Genomic DNA, 14,883 nt, shown 5'->3' on the forward strand with positions numbered 1-14,883 from the left:
GAAAAGCATAGCTGCGGAGGAGGTTGACACAGACAGCTGAGCCGAAGTTTGTGGATTATCTGTGGATTTAAATGATCCCCATTCCCTCATTAGCATGGAGAATTTAGGAGCAGGGAGTGTTCTGTAGTCAGGTTGCCAGTGATCTAGGATGTGAGGGGATCATGTTCCCTGCTTGCTCTGCCTTCATTCCTTCAGATTCAGAGGGTAAATCAGACGGCCTTTGCCGTGTGGGGAGGGCGGCAGATTTGCCCCAGGTTTTTTCATTGATTCAGCAAGTATTTATTGAGCACCTGCTACGTGCAAGAACTGGGGTTACAGTGCTGACTGGAACAGACATGTTCCCTCAGAGCCTGCTTCCTGGAGGGAGGTTGATGATAAAGAAGAAAAAATAAGCATAAGATTATTATAGATTGCGGCGAGTTACACGAAGGAAAAAACGGAATGGAAGGAGATTGTAAGTAGGGGGAGCCTGTCTGCAAGGCAGCCAGGGTAGACCTGTCAGAAGACGGGATGTTTGAGACGAGACCTAGGGGGTGAGGAGTGAACACTTGTGGGGAGATCGAGGCAAGAGCAGCACCAGTGTCTGGAAGCAAGAAAGGGCTTGGTCAGAGGGAGGCGTGGGAAAGCAGGGTCAGCTCCTGTGAGGATTTGCCTTGATGCTGTTGCCTGCTCCTGCTTTCTCTGTGGATGGTACTCAGATACACAGCCCCGTCTTACTCAAAGTGGAGAGGGATGTTTCACCCTAACCCAGTGCCACAGACAGATACAGACCTTTGGCGTGATCTTGGAGTCCCAGGTGGCCTCAGGATTGGCTCCAGGGAGCAGCCACATTCACTGATAGCAACCTCCCGGGATTCAGGGCAAAGTGTTTTCTCTCCCTATGTACTTCTCTACACCTTGGAGGCCCCGTGAGTACTAGAAAGGGCGTTTTCCCATCAGACCTTGGCTGGGAACGGAGTGCCTCCATCACCTGGTGTTTGGGCTCTTTCTTCTCAAAGGACAGGAAGGACACTAGTCATATTGGATTAGGGCCCACCCTAATGACTTCATCTTAATTACCTCTTTAAAGGCTATCTTGAAATACAGTCACATTCTGAGGTACTGGGGTTAGGTCTTAAACATTTGATTTCGGGTGTTGGGAGTAGGGCGTAATTCAGCCCAGAACATGAGGTCTGCCCTGTCCTGCCTGGAGGTATCCAGGGAGGTCTGGGCACCAGGCCAGCCCCCCTCTCGTCCACAACCATATGCCCTGGGATCACTGCCATTTGTGGGTCCTGCCTGACCCCAAGGGCCCCTGGAGCCAGGTCCTCAGGAAAAGTCACCAGACCTGATAGCCCCGGATAACTTTCCAAAAGCCACAGTGTGAGCTGCGGTGAGAGGGGCCACCCTCAGCTGTGCATTTCCTCCTGATGAAGGCTGTTGGGACATCAGGGATTCAGGACAGAGGGTGTCGGAGGGAAGAGAGGAAGGCAGCTGCTCGGGACCAGTAGCCTAGGATCTGGACTGTCTGCCTTCCAGGTCAGCTCTGCTGAGGCTCTCGGAAACCCTGAGTGTACTTCTCTCAACTGACAGAGAAACCGAACCTCAGTAAAGAGATCCCAGCATGACACCGTGGGCAGTGGCGTTGGGCAGGGTGATCGGTGGGTGTAGACGGAGGGTCCGATGTGTCTGGCAGCACGAGAGCACCTTCCTTCCACCCTTGGTCAGGACACTGCAATGAACTGCAGTGATGGGAGTCATGGTCTAAGGCTCAGGCTGACACCCTGGATCCTTGGCGCCCTGTAGACACCAAGCCTTAGGCTGTCAAGTTGGAAGTGACTTTTGTGGGAGTGCAGATCTCTGTCCTTACAGGTGAATCTCCTGAGGCTCAGAGCGAGCGAGTCACTAACCCAGGGTTACACAGCGTTACTGGCAGGACAGGCTCGAACCTGCATCTCCTGGTGCCCATCTGCGTGCCCAGATCATCTGTCCCTGTCTCATGGCCCAGAGCAAGGACAGTCTGGCTTCTCTGTACCTGGAGACCCTCCAGCCCGCCTTGTTTGTGAGAAACCTAATCCTGCCACCTTCTCAGGACCTTGGGCTTCCGTCTGGTCTCACCTTCCTCTCAATGGAAAAACCATGGGATAGATCGTTTCCTGTGACCAGGTGTTGCCTGCTCTGTGCAAATGGGGTGACCTTTGTGGAAGGGATTGAATTCCGCTGAAAAAAGCGGCTGACTTCCAGGGAAATGGGAGTCACCCAACGAGCTTCCTGTGGTGGAAGATGTTCTGACCCAGACCAAGATCTCAGAATCAAGGAGGCTCTTTGTCTCCTCACCAGATGCCCTGCAAAGGAGAAGACCTCCACTCAACTGAATTCCACGTTCTCCCCAACGCAGCCCCGCCCTTCCCCCCACTGCGCACGTGTGTGTGTGTGTGGGGGGGGGCGTGGGGGGGTGGTGAGGTTTGAAGGAATACAGCAGAATCCCTTTGGTTTTCTCTCCCCATGGGCCAAGGTCTGGGGCTTCCTTTGTAACTGGCGGGTGGATCGGACCCCCTTTCTTTGACACTGCTTATCAGATTCCTTTGTCCCAAACTGTAGAAGAATCCACTGTAGGGCGCTGTCATCTATCACTTCTCTCCAAACCTTGATATTCACCCTTCTTTGCATAGAGGGATAATTTGGGCTCTTCCTTATTCATGGGATTTTGAGGAAAGTCCTTATTTTGAGTGCAATGTGAGTCTGTCTGTGAGGATTGTATTTGGTCATGCATAACAGAAAATCCACATAGCCTTTGTTTCAACAGGTTTAAGCATGCATTTCTCCTCGCAGAATGAGAAGTACAGACAAGGCGTCTAGAGAGGATGTGGGCCTCGGTGACACCCTCAGTGACTGGCCCTCTCATCCCCCATCCCCCAGATGGCCTCCCTCTGCCTGTGATTTTTCTTGCCAGTTCATGTTCTCCTCCTCTGCTTGGTAGTGCCAATTTCACAGGCTGGTGTGAAGACCAGAGGGGACAACTGTATGAGAATGTGGATGTGCTCAGGTGTTCACAGGCTTCTGGTGGTGGCGCTCTGTTGGAGGAATGCTCTGCCTCTGGTGATGGTCCCTCTGCCCTGGAGGTGACCTGACCAGGTCAAGGCCCCCCTTTCACCCTTTGGGACTCTGATGGCTTCTCATCCTGGAACAGTGATTTGTGTGGAAGCACATCAGCCTGCTGCTTCCGTTAAACCAGGTCAAGGGGCCAATTGGTCAGAGTCTTTGCAGAATCTTGGGAGAAATATTTGGAAACCAAGCAGTAAAATACCTCCTCATTTTATCAAAGGACGGGCTTATAGAAAGTGCCTGCTGCACAGAGCAGGCCCAGCACCCTGCCATCACCAAGGATGGCCCTCAGCACCAGCTGACCTCAGCTGGTGCCTGGCTCCTCACTGGTAGCACACCAGCCCGGGTGCCCAGCTGTGAGAGGGACTCCCATTGCTCCCCCCATTCCTGCTCTGGGCCAGCTTCTGCCATGGTGAAGATGACCTGAATCAATAGTGGTGCCTGTGAGTGACTTGTGTCTGACTCTTTAGTGACTGAGCAACCTTTGGCGACTTCCTTCCAGTCAAGACCAAGGATCCTCATGGAGCACAGCTGTGTTCTATCAGCATCGAGGGGAGGACATCTTGGCTTGAATCTTAGCATTTCCAGCAAACTTGTGAATCAGGCCAGAGGATGTTAGCTGGCAGGAGCCTTAGGAGTCTATATCCAACTGGTGCCCACATCAGGGGCTCAGGATGGTGGGGTCCCGAGCTGTGGCCCTCTGCTTTCGTGTGGCCGACTTAGAGATGCTGCCCATGCTTGATCGCCCTTCCCATCACAGGGCTGGATTTAGGAGGCCAGAGGGAAAGGTCAGCGGTCTTCTCCAACCGTCTCCTTACATCATCATCTGTAGCTTGCATCAAGGCTGGGTCTTTTCTTACTGAATTAAAAAAGAGAAGAAGAAAAGAAAAACAAAAACAAAAACAAGGAATGAGCTCGAATTCAGGGTGGATTTAAGAAGACAAGTTCCAAACACAAGGATTCAGAAGGGCTTACTGCTGTCTACAGGGGCAAAACTGGAACAGCCCATTTTCCTCCTGTGGAGCCTGTGGTGTGAGGACCCCAGACACAGTCCACCAGGCTTCCTGCCTGGTGCCCCGGGCCTGTGTTGCCTGCCATCTTCTAACCTGTCAGGGAGCATCCATGACCAGGACCCCTACACCGGGGTTTCTGGGAGCATTCATGTATCCAGACAACTTCAATAATTTCTTACATTCCTCTCCTTTCTGCTGTTCCCTGCTCCTTCCTTCCTCTTCCTAAGTCACCTCATCAGCCACTCGTGGGCCCACGCCTGGCTGGGAGAGGCCATATCCCAGCCATATCTTCATCCAGACTCCTGCCCTCACAATGAGCAGTGCTGGCTGGAGAAATTCTAATTTAGCTTTTTAGGAACAGCGCTCTCACTTCTTTTCTTGGATGCATTTTTTCCCATTTGAAGCAGAAACACAAAGCACCAATTGAAATTGCTGCAGGATGCACCCCCTCCCCGTCCCTGCAGGGAGGGGGAGGGAGAGGGCGAGAGGCAGACCATTTGCCTCCTTCATCTCATTTCTCCTTCCCCACTCACACACTCTGAATCCACTTGCTGGATTCAGGGAGGCAGGAGTCAGTGGGGTATTCAGGTGTCCTGTGTCAGTTGGTGCAGCAGTTCTTGCCCAGGTACCACGGTTTTGGCGGGTATCTTGGTCAGCTCAGGCTGCTGTAACAGAAAAAACCACAGACTGGGGGGCTTAGACAACAAATATTTATTTCACTCAGTTCTGGAGGCTGAGAAGTCCAAGATCGAGATGCCTGCAGAGTCAGTGTCTGGCTCGCTTCCTCGTTTGCAGATAGCTGCCTTCTTGCTATGTGCTTGTGGAGCTCGGGCTCTCTCTCACCCTCTCTTTCTCTCTCCCCATCCCTCCCTCCCTCCCTTCCCCTTCTCCCTCCCTTCCTCCCTGCTCTCTCTCCCTCTCTCTCTCCCTCTTATAAAGGCGAGAATCCCATCATCATGGGGGGCCCACTGTCATGACCTTATCTAAACCTAATTTCCTTCCAAGGGCCATACCTCCTAATGCCATCACACTGGGGGTTTAGTGCTCTTCACCGTATGAATTTGGGGGATACAAATATTCAGTCCATAGCAGTGGGGATATCCCCTCAATGTCTTCTGGCCATTCCATCACTAGGATTGAGTCCTTAGAACACTAAGGGAACTTCAGGGTGCAGTGTGACAGGGTGGGCAGCCCCAGCTCTCCAGCCCATTGTAAACCAAAAGCGGGGTGGTGTGAGGTCTGCTCTGCGGTGCAGTAACCACTGACTGGCCTGAGAATTGGGACCTCACTCCACTGCCCAGCTTGGCCACTCGCTTTCTGTAAGACCCTGGTGGTGATGGTGGTAGGGGCGGGGTTCCTTCACCTCCCCTCTTTGAACATTTCATCAGGTGTTTAAATGATCACTGTGACTCTTCTCAGTGCTACAGTTTATGGGTTTTGTGATCCAGGAGCCTGAGCCTTGGACTGTCTGGTTGCAAATGAGGGTGGGTGGGTAGAGCAGGTCGGGGGGGAGGGGGCAGCAGCCTGCAGGTGGGGGGTCTCACCTCCCTGGTGATTCCCCTGACCTGGAAAACCCTAGGGCTCCATCAGCCTCCAAGACCCGGCCCTTCCATCCAAAGGGTCAGTAAGCAAGCCTGGGGGCCAGGAGCTGGCCGGGGTGCAGCAGTGAGAACGCACAAACTTTCCCACGGAGAGAAGGTTCACCTCTCAATTCTAACTCCTCCATCTGTGATCAGACTTTGCATTCCCGAAAACATACATGAAGGTCGGACTTCCTCTAGGCCTTTGGAAGGGCTCCCCCGCTTCACTTCCTGCTGCCAAAACAGTCCTTTCAAGTCGGTCCACTCTGATTTGCATTTCCCCTTTCCAGGTAGGCAGGTGGCCAGTTATCAGAGCTTCTGGAATGTGTGTACGGGCTTGGCTGGGCCTGCTCCCCCATTTCTGCTCTTCCCCCTGGGGTGGGGTCCCTGGGGTGCCCCTGGGTGGGGAGGGCCCCTCAGGGTGGGTGTGCACTGGCCTCTTCCCACCTTCTGACCTTCCTTTTGTGTCTCTTCCACAGCCTGTGATTGCCACCCCGTGGGTGCTGCTGGCAAAACCTGCAACCAAACCACCGGCCAGTGTCCCTGCAAGGATGGTGTGACGGGCATCACCTGCAACCGCTGTGCCAAAGGCTACCAGCAGAGCCGCTCTCCCATCGCCCCCTGCATAAGTACGTGCCAGGCACCCTCTTCCTTGAGGCTCCGGCTTGGGTGTGGGTGTTGGGGGGGCCCTTTCAGCTCACTGACATCCAGTGGGCATAGTGCTCACTGAGGCCCCTTGTGAGACACTCAAGCCTATGGGGTTCTTGCAGAAGCAGCCAGGGCCCAGCAGAGCCAGCCTGTTTGTCCTGACACAGAGTGAGTCTTCTGTTCCTGGGTGGACACAAGCCCCCCTCCTCAGCCCAGGTCCTGTTCCCATACGCCACCTTGAGCCTGGACCCGGGGGGGCCTGCACCAGGGGCTACCATTGCTGCTATGAGAATTCCAACTCCCCCTGCCTCTGGAAGATTCAGAACAGAGGGACTGGTACCATCTGGCCTTTGAGGGAAGCTGGGCAGGGCTCCCTTGCCCTTATGAAGCGTGGGAGCATCCCCGAGGGTCCCGAAGGCCCCATCAGGCTAGCTGTTACCCCTAGATGCTAGAACTTGGGGAGGGGATGAGCAAGGTTGCAGGGTCACTCAGGGGCCTTGGCTCAGCCAGGCTTTACTATCTTACAACTGATAGGATCACATAGGTGTCATGAGGGGAGAATTAGTCTTGGGGGAAAGTCAAGCCTGGTTGAGAGCTGGCCCCGGCCTCAGCCTCATCGATTCCCTGTGCAAGACAGGTCTAAACCCAGTGGGTGGGTGGAAGAAGGTGCCGATCCCAGCTCATCAGGCAGACCTTGGGATACAGTCTGCTTCTCTAGAGCTGAGTTAGCACACCTAGCCTGGGAGGTCGGCCCACTGCCTTGTTTTATATGGCTTGATTTTTTTTTTTTTTTTTTTACCTCTTTAAAATGATTGAAATAAAAATTAAAAAATACCATTTTATGACATGTGAAAATGATATGAAAGTTCAGTGTCCATAAGTAAAGTTTTATGGGGACACAGCTGTGCCTGTTCACATGCTGCTTATGGGTGCTTTTGAGTTCCAACAGCAGAATTGAGCAGTTACAACAGAGACCGTGTGACCTGCAGAGCCTGAAACATTTACTAGCCGGCCTTTGACAGGAGAAGTCGGCTGACCCTGCTTTAGGGTTTTAGTGTCCCTCAGCACTGGGAGGGCACTGGCTTTTCCAGTCAGTCCTGAGGGACTTGGAACAACCTTAGGCACAGCAAGAGGCTGGGGGTCCTCACCCCAGCACCCCCTTGAGGCCCTTGGAGCAGTCCCACCTACCTTACAAGGAATTCCCCCACACCTACACTGGCCTGAAACACACTATACCTCACCTGCCTGAGCTGGGTGTGGCCTTCACTCCCAGAACATATTGGGCTGCATCAGTTTCAGCAGCTCTTCTGACAAGTTTCTAAATCAGGAGACGTGTCCGCAGGGGTCTAGTAACACAGATAACAAAAATCTCGGCTTTGGGAGATTGAGCTCTATGTCCATCCAGGGCAGAGCAAGGTGAAATGGTTTTGATGAAAACTTCTAATTGTCAGAGTCTAACAACGTGCAAAATTTTTTCTTTTCCATCTGTCCAAAAAGCTGCAAAGTGAACATTTTTAGCACACTGGGAAGAAATCAGTGCTGCCATCTGGGGTTATGAAAAAAGAGGGAGAAAAAACAGGGTCTCTCTTATAAAGGGAGTAAGGAGCTGTCAGGTTGCTCAAAAATGGCGGGAACCAACATTTCCATTGGCCTGGGGGAAAGACCTTGAAATGGAACTATGCTTCAGAATCAGAGACAGAGACCTGGGAAATGGAAGTTCTCGCTGCCCAACTTGCTCTGTACTTTCTTCGTCCTCTCGAAGGGCCGGCTGATGCTGGGCGCGAGTGTTCCCACCAACAACCTGAAGACCTGAGTCTCCATCCTGGGATTTCCGTGAGCTTTTCCTGAGGGCATCTGGCTACAGGCGCCACAGTGCTGAGGGACTTGTGCCCTGTTTCATCACAGCTCTGTAAGCCACATGCCCTCTGCATACACCCCTGTGCCAGGCCTAAGGCACTGCGGTTGGGCAGCCAATGCGGCTCCATGGCCACTGGCCTCAGCCCTGTTTGTGAACTTGCAGGATTAGACCAGACAATTCAGAGGTTCCCTCTGCAATGTTTCTGCTGGGACCAAGTAGCTCATCATGAAGGCTAAGAGAAGGCCTGATACAAGGTCCAGTTTCTTAATGAGCTGCTGTGACAGGGCCGAGAGCAAGATTTGCCTCCAAATTGACAGCTGGGTCCTCTGTCCATTCCTTTTGGGAGGTGCAAAGGCTGGCTTCTGTGGGTGTCTCTCAGATTTGCCCCTGGCCTAAGAGTGTTCCATCTTTATCCATCAAGGTTCCAGTCCAGGTGATCTAGAGTCTGAGGATCCAAGGGAGGTCTTACCCTCAGCAGTCAGATGGTGGTCAGAGTCAGTGGGGCTCGTGAAGGCCTCTGTGACCCCATTTTCATGTGGTCACTCATCAGGGGAGGCGAGCCCTTGCCCCTCATGGACTTTTGGTCCATGCTTAGCCTTCATTCAGAAAGAGGAAGCTGGAGCTGTGACATTTGGTCTTTGCAAGAGACCGGTTGACCCTCACCTTTTGGGAGCACAGATTCAGAGCCAGGAGCTAGAAGGAACTCATTGCCATTCTACATAGAAAAGGAGTGATCCCAATAAAGTAGATGCTTCTTCAGGCCCCTCGATCTTCTGTATTGTCAGTCTGTTCTGCCCACCGAGACAGTGCCTTAGCTTGTGAGATGCACCTGTGAGAATCTGAGCCAGGGGTGCAGACCCTCTCTGCACGTGTAAGACACCTCCCAGCCCCCTCACATGCCACACCAGCCATGAGCGCCTTCCCCACCAGTAGGTCAAGGTCAGAGGTGAGCAGGGCCCAGGCAGCCACATTGCGAAGAGCAGGGGCCATAGGAAGGCCCCTCTCTACCGCCTCAGGCTGAGCCAAGCTGTGGATACACAGAGCCAAGCACACGCACCTGGCAGGCCCCCACTAGGGAGCAAGGCCAGCTCTTCGTGCTATCTGTCCCTCCTGCCTTCTCCCCACTCCGGTCCCTTCCTCAACAGCCAGGAGCATCTACGACTCTGCCAGGTGAAAGGACAGCTTCCACAGAACAAGGGAGAATGCTGGGCCCCCATGCTGGCTTGGCTTTCTCCTCCCTGACTGTCCTGGTGGCGGGGGCGTTGAAGGGGTGGGCAGGAAGGCTGGGAGAGGTCTGTGCTGTGCTGATTCTTTTGTAAGGTCAAAAGTAACATCTTTTCTTTTTTTTTTAGTAACATCTTCTTACCTTGCTTTCTCTTCCTCCCATCCTGAACCTCACAGAAATCCCCGTGGCACCACCGACCACTGCGGCCAGCAGCGTGGAGGAGCCAGAAGGTAGGCCCTTCCCCTTCTTGCTCATGTCTTGCTTTTGCTGTGGTGTGGGGTGAGCAAGGGAGGGTGATTAGAGGAACCGGAATCCTCTGAACCACCATTGGGGTGCTGCTCAGTGTGAGTGATACCCCTGGGTTGAATTGAGAAGGATCGAGCCACAGGGCATTTTTCTGTGAGGCCCCCTTCCAAGAATAAAAGGGAAGGGGTTTATTACTGCCTGTGGGCTGCCTCTCTCCAAAGCCTGGGACCTCTGAAGCTGCGCTCCTCCTCCTTATCCACCAAGGGTGAGAAACCTCTTGCCAGCCCAATACCATCCAAGTCGAGAGGTGGGGATGGCGTGTAACTCCTTCCTGGGGCTGCGAAGTAGGAAAAGGATGGGTGGCTGGGACGAAAAGGGCATTCTGGAGCACGAGAACGGAACAGGGGCCATAAACAGACACTGGGTTAGAGAAGGGCCAGGAACTGGGACTGGAAGAGAATCACATCTTCACTGTCTCTCACTGAAATTGAGCATTTCCTCTGTTGCAAAGGTGGGCCACAACCACAGCAGGGCCAGCGGCAACTGTGACTTGGCCACCAGCAGAAATCACAGCTATTTTCACATCCCGTTAAGAGTCGGTGCAAATAACATGAAATATTGTTGATGCTTGCTATTTCTTCAAAAGTATGGAAGTCATCAGACCCCCTGCTAGATCCTGATTTATAATCATTAATAAAGAAGCACATACCTTATGTAACTACTATAAATACTGGTTTTCAAAAATATTTGGATAAGTGTATTTCAGTATTATTAGCTTCCTTTGTAGTCGTATGTATTTTATTTTCATATTTAAAAACATTACTGTGAGAAAGGGTCCATGGGTGTTGCAAGTCCTTGGCACAAGAAAGGTTACACAGGGTTGGAAGCCTGGTTTCATAGGGTGCCACCTGGAGTGCAGGCCAGGCCTGTATCCTGGGGTCACACAGGGCTTTGTGTAGTGGTACTTGGAGTAGGAGTAGGAATGGGCAGCAGAAAAAGTGACAGTGGGGCCTCTCATAGCCATCAGTGCCAGCTCTGGGGACTTCTTTCCTCCTCTCCAAATAGGATTGTAGGGAGGTGTGGGGGAGGCTTGCATACCCATGCAGTTGCCGGAATATTTTAGAATAAAGACTGAATTTTTTTAGTATTGGCAGTATACTGCGAACTTGAGAGAAAACACATTTCGAACTTGCATATATACAGTCAACAAACAGCCCTTAAATAAGAAAGGACAGAAAAACATTTCAGGGAGTGCTGAGGCCACACTGGGGATATTCAAAGATGTTTTTGTCTTGGATTGTTAGGTAGTCTTCAGTCAACTTTGGTTGAGCTGCAGTGGACATTTAAAGGAGAAATAGTGATGAGAAGGGGCCAGAGGAAGAAGCATCACAGCAAGCACCTGGGAGGCAGGATGACAGAAGCCAACATGGGGGATGAGGAAGCTCTTTCTGTAAAAATAGAATTTAAAGAAACATTCCCAATTAGTTCAGCTCTAGGATAGAGCAGTTTTGAAATGAGAAGATAACTTCCATTTAATGGTGTCTTGACTCGTGCTGTTGCAGAAAAGATCCAAAATCAGACCGGCAAGAAACCAAGCAGCACTCAGAGAGTTGGAGAGTTTATTATGCTGGCAGTCTCAGAGGAGCTAGGGCTCTGAAGATCTGGACCAGCTCAATTGCAACATTCCTTATATAGACCCTTTTTGGCACAGGCTGATTGGTTAATTTGTCCTCAGACCTTTAAAAAGCAGTGCGAGTTGCTATGGTTGCAGGTAGTTACAGTGCATTACAAAAGGCGGGAGTTGCTATGGGTTACCTGCAGTTACAAAGTGTTACGAAGCGCGGCAGTTGCTGGGGGTACAAACAGTTACATTTGTTGCTTAGCTCAAACAAAAGGGAAGGTGAGTCTTTAGTCAATTTGGAGTACAGCCCATGCAGCAAGCATATTTACAGAAGCAGAACAGAGAGCTGATTAGCCTTTTGAATGAAAATTCCTCTTCAGTGCTTCCACGATGTGACATCAGTCACATCAGAACTCACCTGGACAAGCTCTTTGGGCTGTGCACACAACTAATCCAAGGCCATGACGGATCTTCATCATCTCTTTTGACTCCCATTTTTCTAGTCTTTGCAGCTTGACTTTAGGTTTCTTGCAGTGTTTGTTTGTTTGTTTGTTTGTTTGTTTTTTCCCTTTCAAATCAGAAATGGGCAAATGGGAAAAAAAAAATAGAGGGAAAAAGTAAAACAACTCATGAGATTTCTGTACAGGCCACAAGAAACTGGTATAAAGCATGCAAACAGACAAAAGAGTCCTGAGCAAGTACTTACAAACACTTGTAGCATCCTACTTTGAAAAGTCTTCCTTAGCAGTTCTTAGTTGATTAACTTCTCTGACTCTTGGTTTTGTTACTGTTTATTTCCTTTCTTCCTTCTGAACCTTTAAAAACATGTTTTAAATAGGAGCAAGCAGTAAATAAACACCCTCACAAAGTGCTTTGCTCGCAGAGGAACTAAGCGAGCAGGTGTGATGTTTGTAGCTTTGGCCAGGCCCTTTTGGAACTTCTCTGGTGGTCTGTGGATGCCCAGGATCTTTGCTGCTCGCACTGCAGAACTGGGGCCATGCCACCACAGAGAGGCTGGGCTTGCCTTGTCTCAGCAGGCGGGATGGTGTGGGCAGGAGGCCAGGGGCCCCCTGGGAAGTTGGGCCTGGGAGCTCGGTTCTTCCAAGCCTGTCGATTCTTGCAGTGTTTGAATAGGGAAGCCCTCTGTGCCAGGCTGCCTGAGAAAAGCTTATTTACTTTTGCCTGTGTAACAGAGGAGAATTAATAAACCGAGAATTTGTCCTGAAAGCTGATGGACATAACCTCACCCTGAACCCATCCCCTTGCAAGGCCAGCTCACTCAAGGAATGCTATCCACCTGCTGTCTGAGCTGGCTGGGACCCCATCATGGGGCGGGGAGGTGGGAGGTCTGGAGCCAGGGGCCCAGGAGGGGAATGGGCTGGAATGGAGATAGGGACCACCCACTCCAAACCCAGCTACTTCTGATTGTAGCAACCTCCACCCCTAGAGCTAATAGAGAGGGCCCCCCGTTTTCCCTTGGCCTCCATCAGCTCTGTGGTGGTTGTTGATTTGCATGTTGTTTGGGTTTATGGAGGCCTCTTGGGAGGAGCCCCGGTTTGTAGCCAGGCGATCTGGGGTTGATTCTCCACTGGCTGTGAGGCCTTGGACGTGCAAAGACTTCTCCTTTCTGCATCCTTTGAAGAATGAAGGGGTGGGACCAATGGTCTTCTGGGTGGGGGGGACCTCCCCACCCTGCTTCTTGTGGTGGGAATGACCTACTGCTAAGCTTTTTTCCTCTTCAGAAATGTCTGCTCACTCTTCTCTGCTGATGATGATCTGCTTCTTCCAGTTCCTTACAGAGGCTCTGTGGGCAGAGGTGCTGGTTAGGTAATTAACACCTGGCTGGGGGGAGGGGGAGATGATCGCTAGCATTTACCACTTTCCCTTGTGTAAACACTCCCTCCTGGCAGGTTTCAGAAGAGTTAGGAAGAGATGGTTATAACTGGTTCTCAGGGCCAGTGTATGCAGACTCCACCCAGCACTGCCCGTGAGCCTTCCCTGAAAATGGAGTATTGGCAAAGGAACACAGAAATCTAGAAGGAGGAAGGGCCACCTCTCAGCAGAGGAGAGGCTGTTGGTCTTTGCTGGCCTCCTTGGTGTGAAGGGTCTCGGCAGTCTTTTGAGTGGAAGCTGAACTCAGGTTGGAGGTACGAGAACAAGGAGCCAACTCCTGGGTGCCTCATCTCCCAACAGGATCTCGGGTCCTCTTTCCTGGCCCTGTCCTCCCATGGCACTCACCCTGTTTGGGGCCCTATGTGGTACCTTCTGCTAGCTGCTTCAGTGGACCCAGTCTGAGTGTGGAGGTGACCTTAGAGATATCATACCTGGTGGCCTCTCAGCACCTCCATTTTTTTTGTGGAAGAAAATTGGGTTTATATAGACCTGCAACCTGGATGAACTCAGATTATTCTCATTTTAGACTTTTGTTTTCCAAGATAGATAACAGGCTGGGTAAGTGTGGGAAACAAGTTGATAAGACTTCAATGCGTATTGGCCAGGTACTGGGGGACAGGATGCAGGGGAGGAAAGGGCATTGAATTGGGAGTCTGAGTCCTGAGTTCTGCCTGATCTTGTTTTCTTCTCTGTGAAACTGGGTAATGATAATCCTGCCTCACAGGGTTGTTTTGAGGATTAAATGGGATGATTCAGTGACGGGCTTATCATAAGTGCTCAATAAAAAACCAATGGACCATCAAGGAAAATATAAACATCACAGTGCATCACGGATGAGTTAAAGTCTCTGTTGGCTCCTCGTCAGGAAGGTGAGTTTTTCAGCAGATGTCAGCACGAGGATAAATGTGGAGAGTCAGCTAGATAGAAAATGCTTGAGGAGACCTTGGGAGGGAACAGGTGGGGCTCCCCAAGGCCAGGGCAGCTGAGGGAACTGCTAGTGGCCTCATCACAGCCATCCTAGCAGCTAATGTTAGACCCTGAATCCAGCAGAGTTGAAAACTGGAAGTCAAAAGTCAGTGCTTGACTTCATAATAGCCAAAATGTGGAAACAGCCCAAATGTCCATCAACGGAAGAATGGATAAACATAATGTGGCGTATCCATACAATAGAATAGTATTCAGTCATAAAAAGAAATAAAGGACTGACCCATGCTACAACTTGGATGAACCTTGAAAACATTATGCAAAGTAAAAGGAGCCAGACACAAAAGGCCACAAAGTGTATGATCCCATTTCTGTGAAATGTCATGAATAAACAAATCCAGAGACAAATTAGATGAGTGGATACCAGGGGGTGAGACAAGGGAGGAATGGGGAGTGACTGATGGGTACAGGGCTTTCCTTTAGGGGTGATGGAAAAATTCTGGAACTAGATCGTGGTGATGGGTTCTACAGCAGTGTGAATGTACTTAATTTCACTGAATCGAACCATTTAAAAACAGCTAAAATGGCCAACTTTATTTTACATGTATTTTACCACAATTAAAAAAAAAGTCAGGTGCTTGAAGTTAAAGTCCAAGGGTAAAGTGAATCTGGCTTGTCTGGTCAAGATGAGTGGAGAGCAGGAGGCATAGGGACTGGGTGCTGGGGCATGGGAGTAGTGGGGACATGCTTGCCTTCCTCTCCCCTTGCTCACTGGGAGACTTACAAGGGCG

At 51.1% G+C, this 14,883-nt stretch overlaps 1 protein-coding gene across 1 annotated transcript in view; it reads left to right on the plus strand.

Annotated features, from left to right (window-relative positions):
* Positions 1-14,883, plus strand: part of NTN1 (netrin 1) — a 159,193-nt gene that overhangs the window by 116,568 nt on the left and 27,742 nt on the right. The window contains exons 4-5 of the mRNA XM_011359119.2: positions 6,157-6,306; positions 9,585-9,638. Of these exons, the coding sequence (XP_011357421.1) occupies positions 6,157-6,306; positions 9,585-9,638 (204 nt within the window). The remainder of the gene's footprint in view (positions 1-6,156; positions 6,307-9,584; positions 9,639-14,883) is intronic.

Source organism: Pteropus vampyrus, unplaced genomic scaffold (genome assembly GCF_000151845.1).
Source record: "Pteropus vampyrus isolate Shadow unplaced genomic scaffold, Pvam_2.0 Scaffold44, whole genome shotgun sequence".
NCBI lineage: Eukaryota > Metazoa > Chordata > Mammalia > Chiroptera > Pteropodidae > Pteropus > Pteropus vampyrus.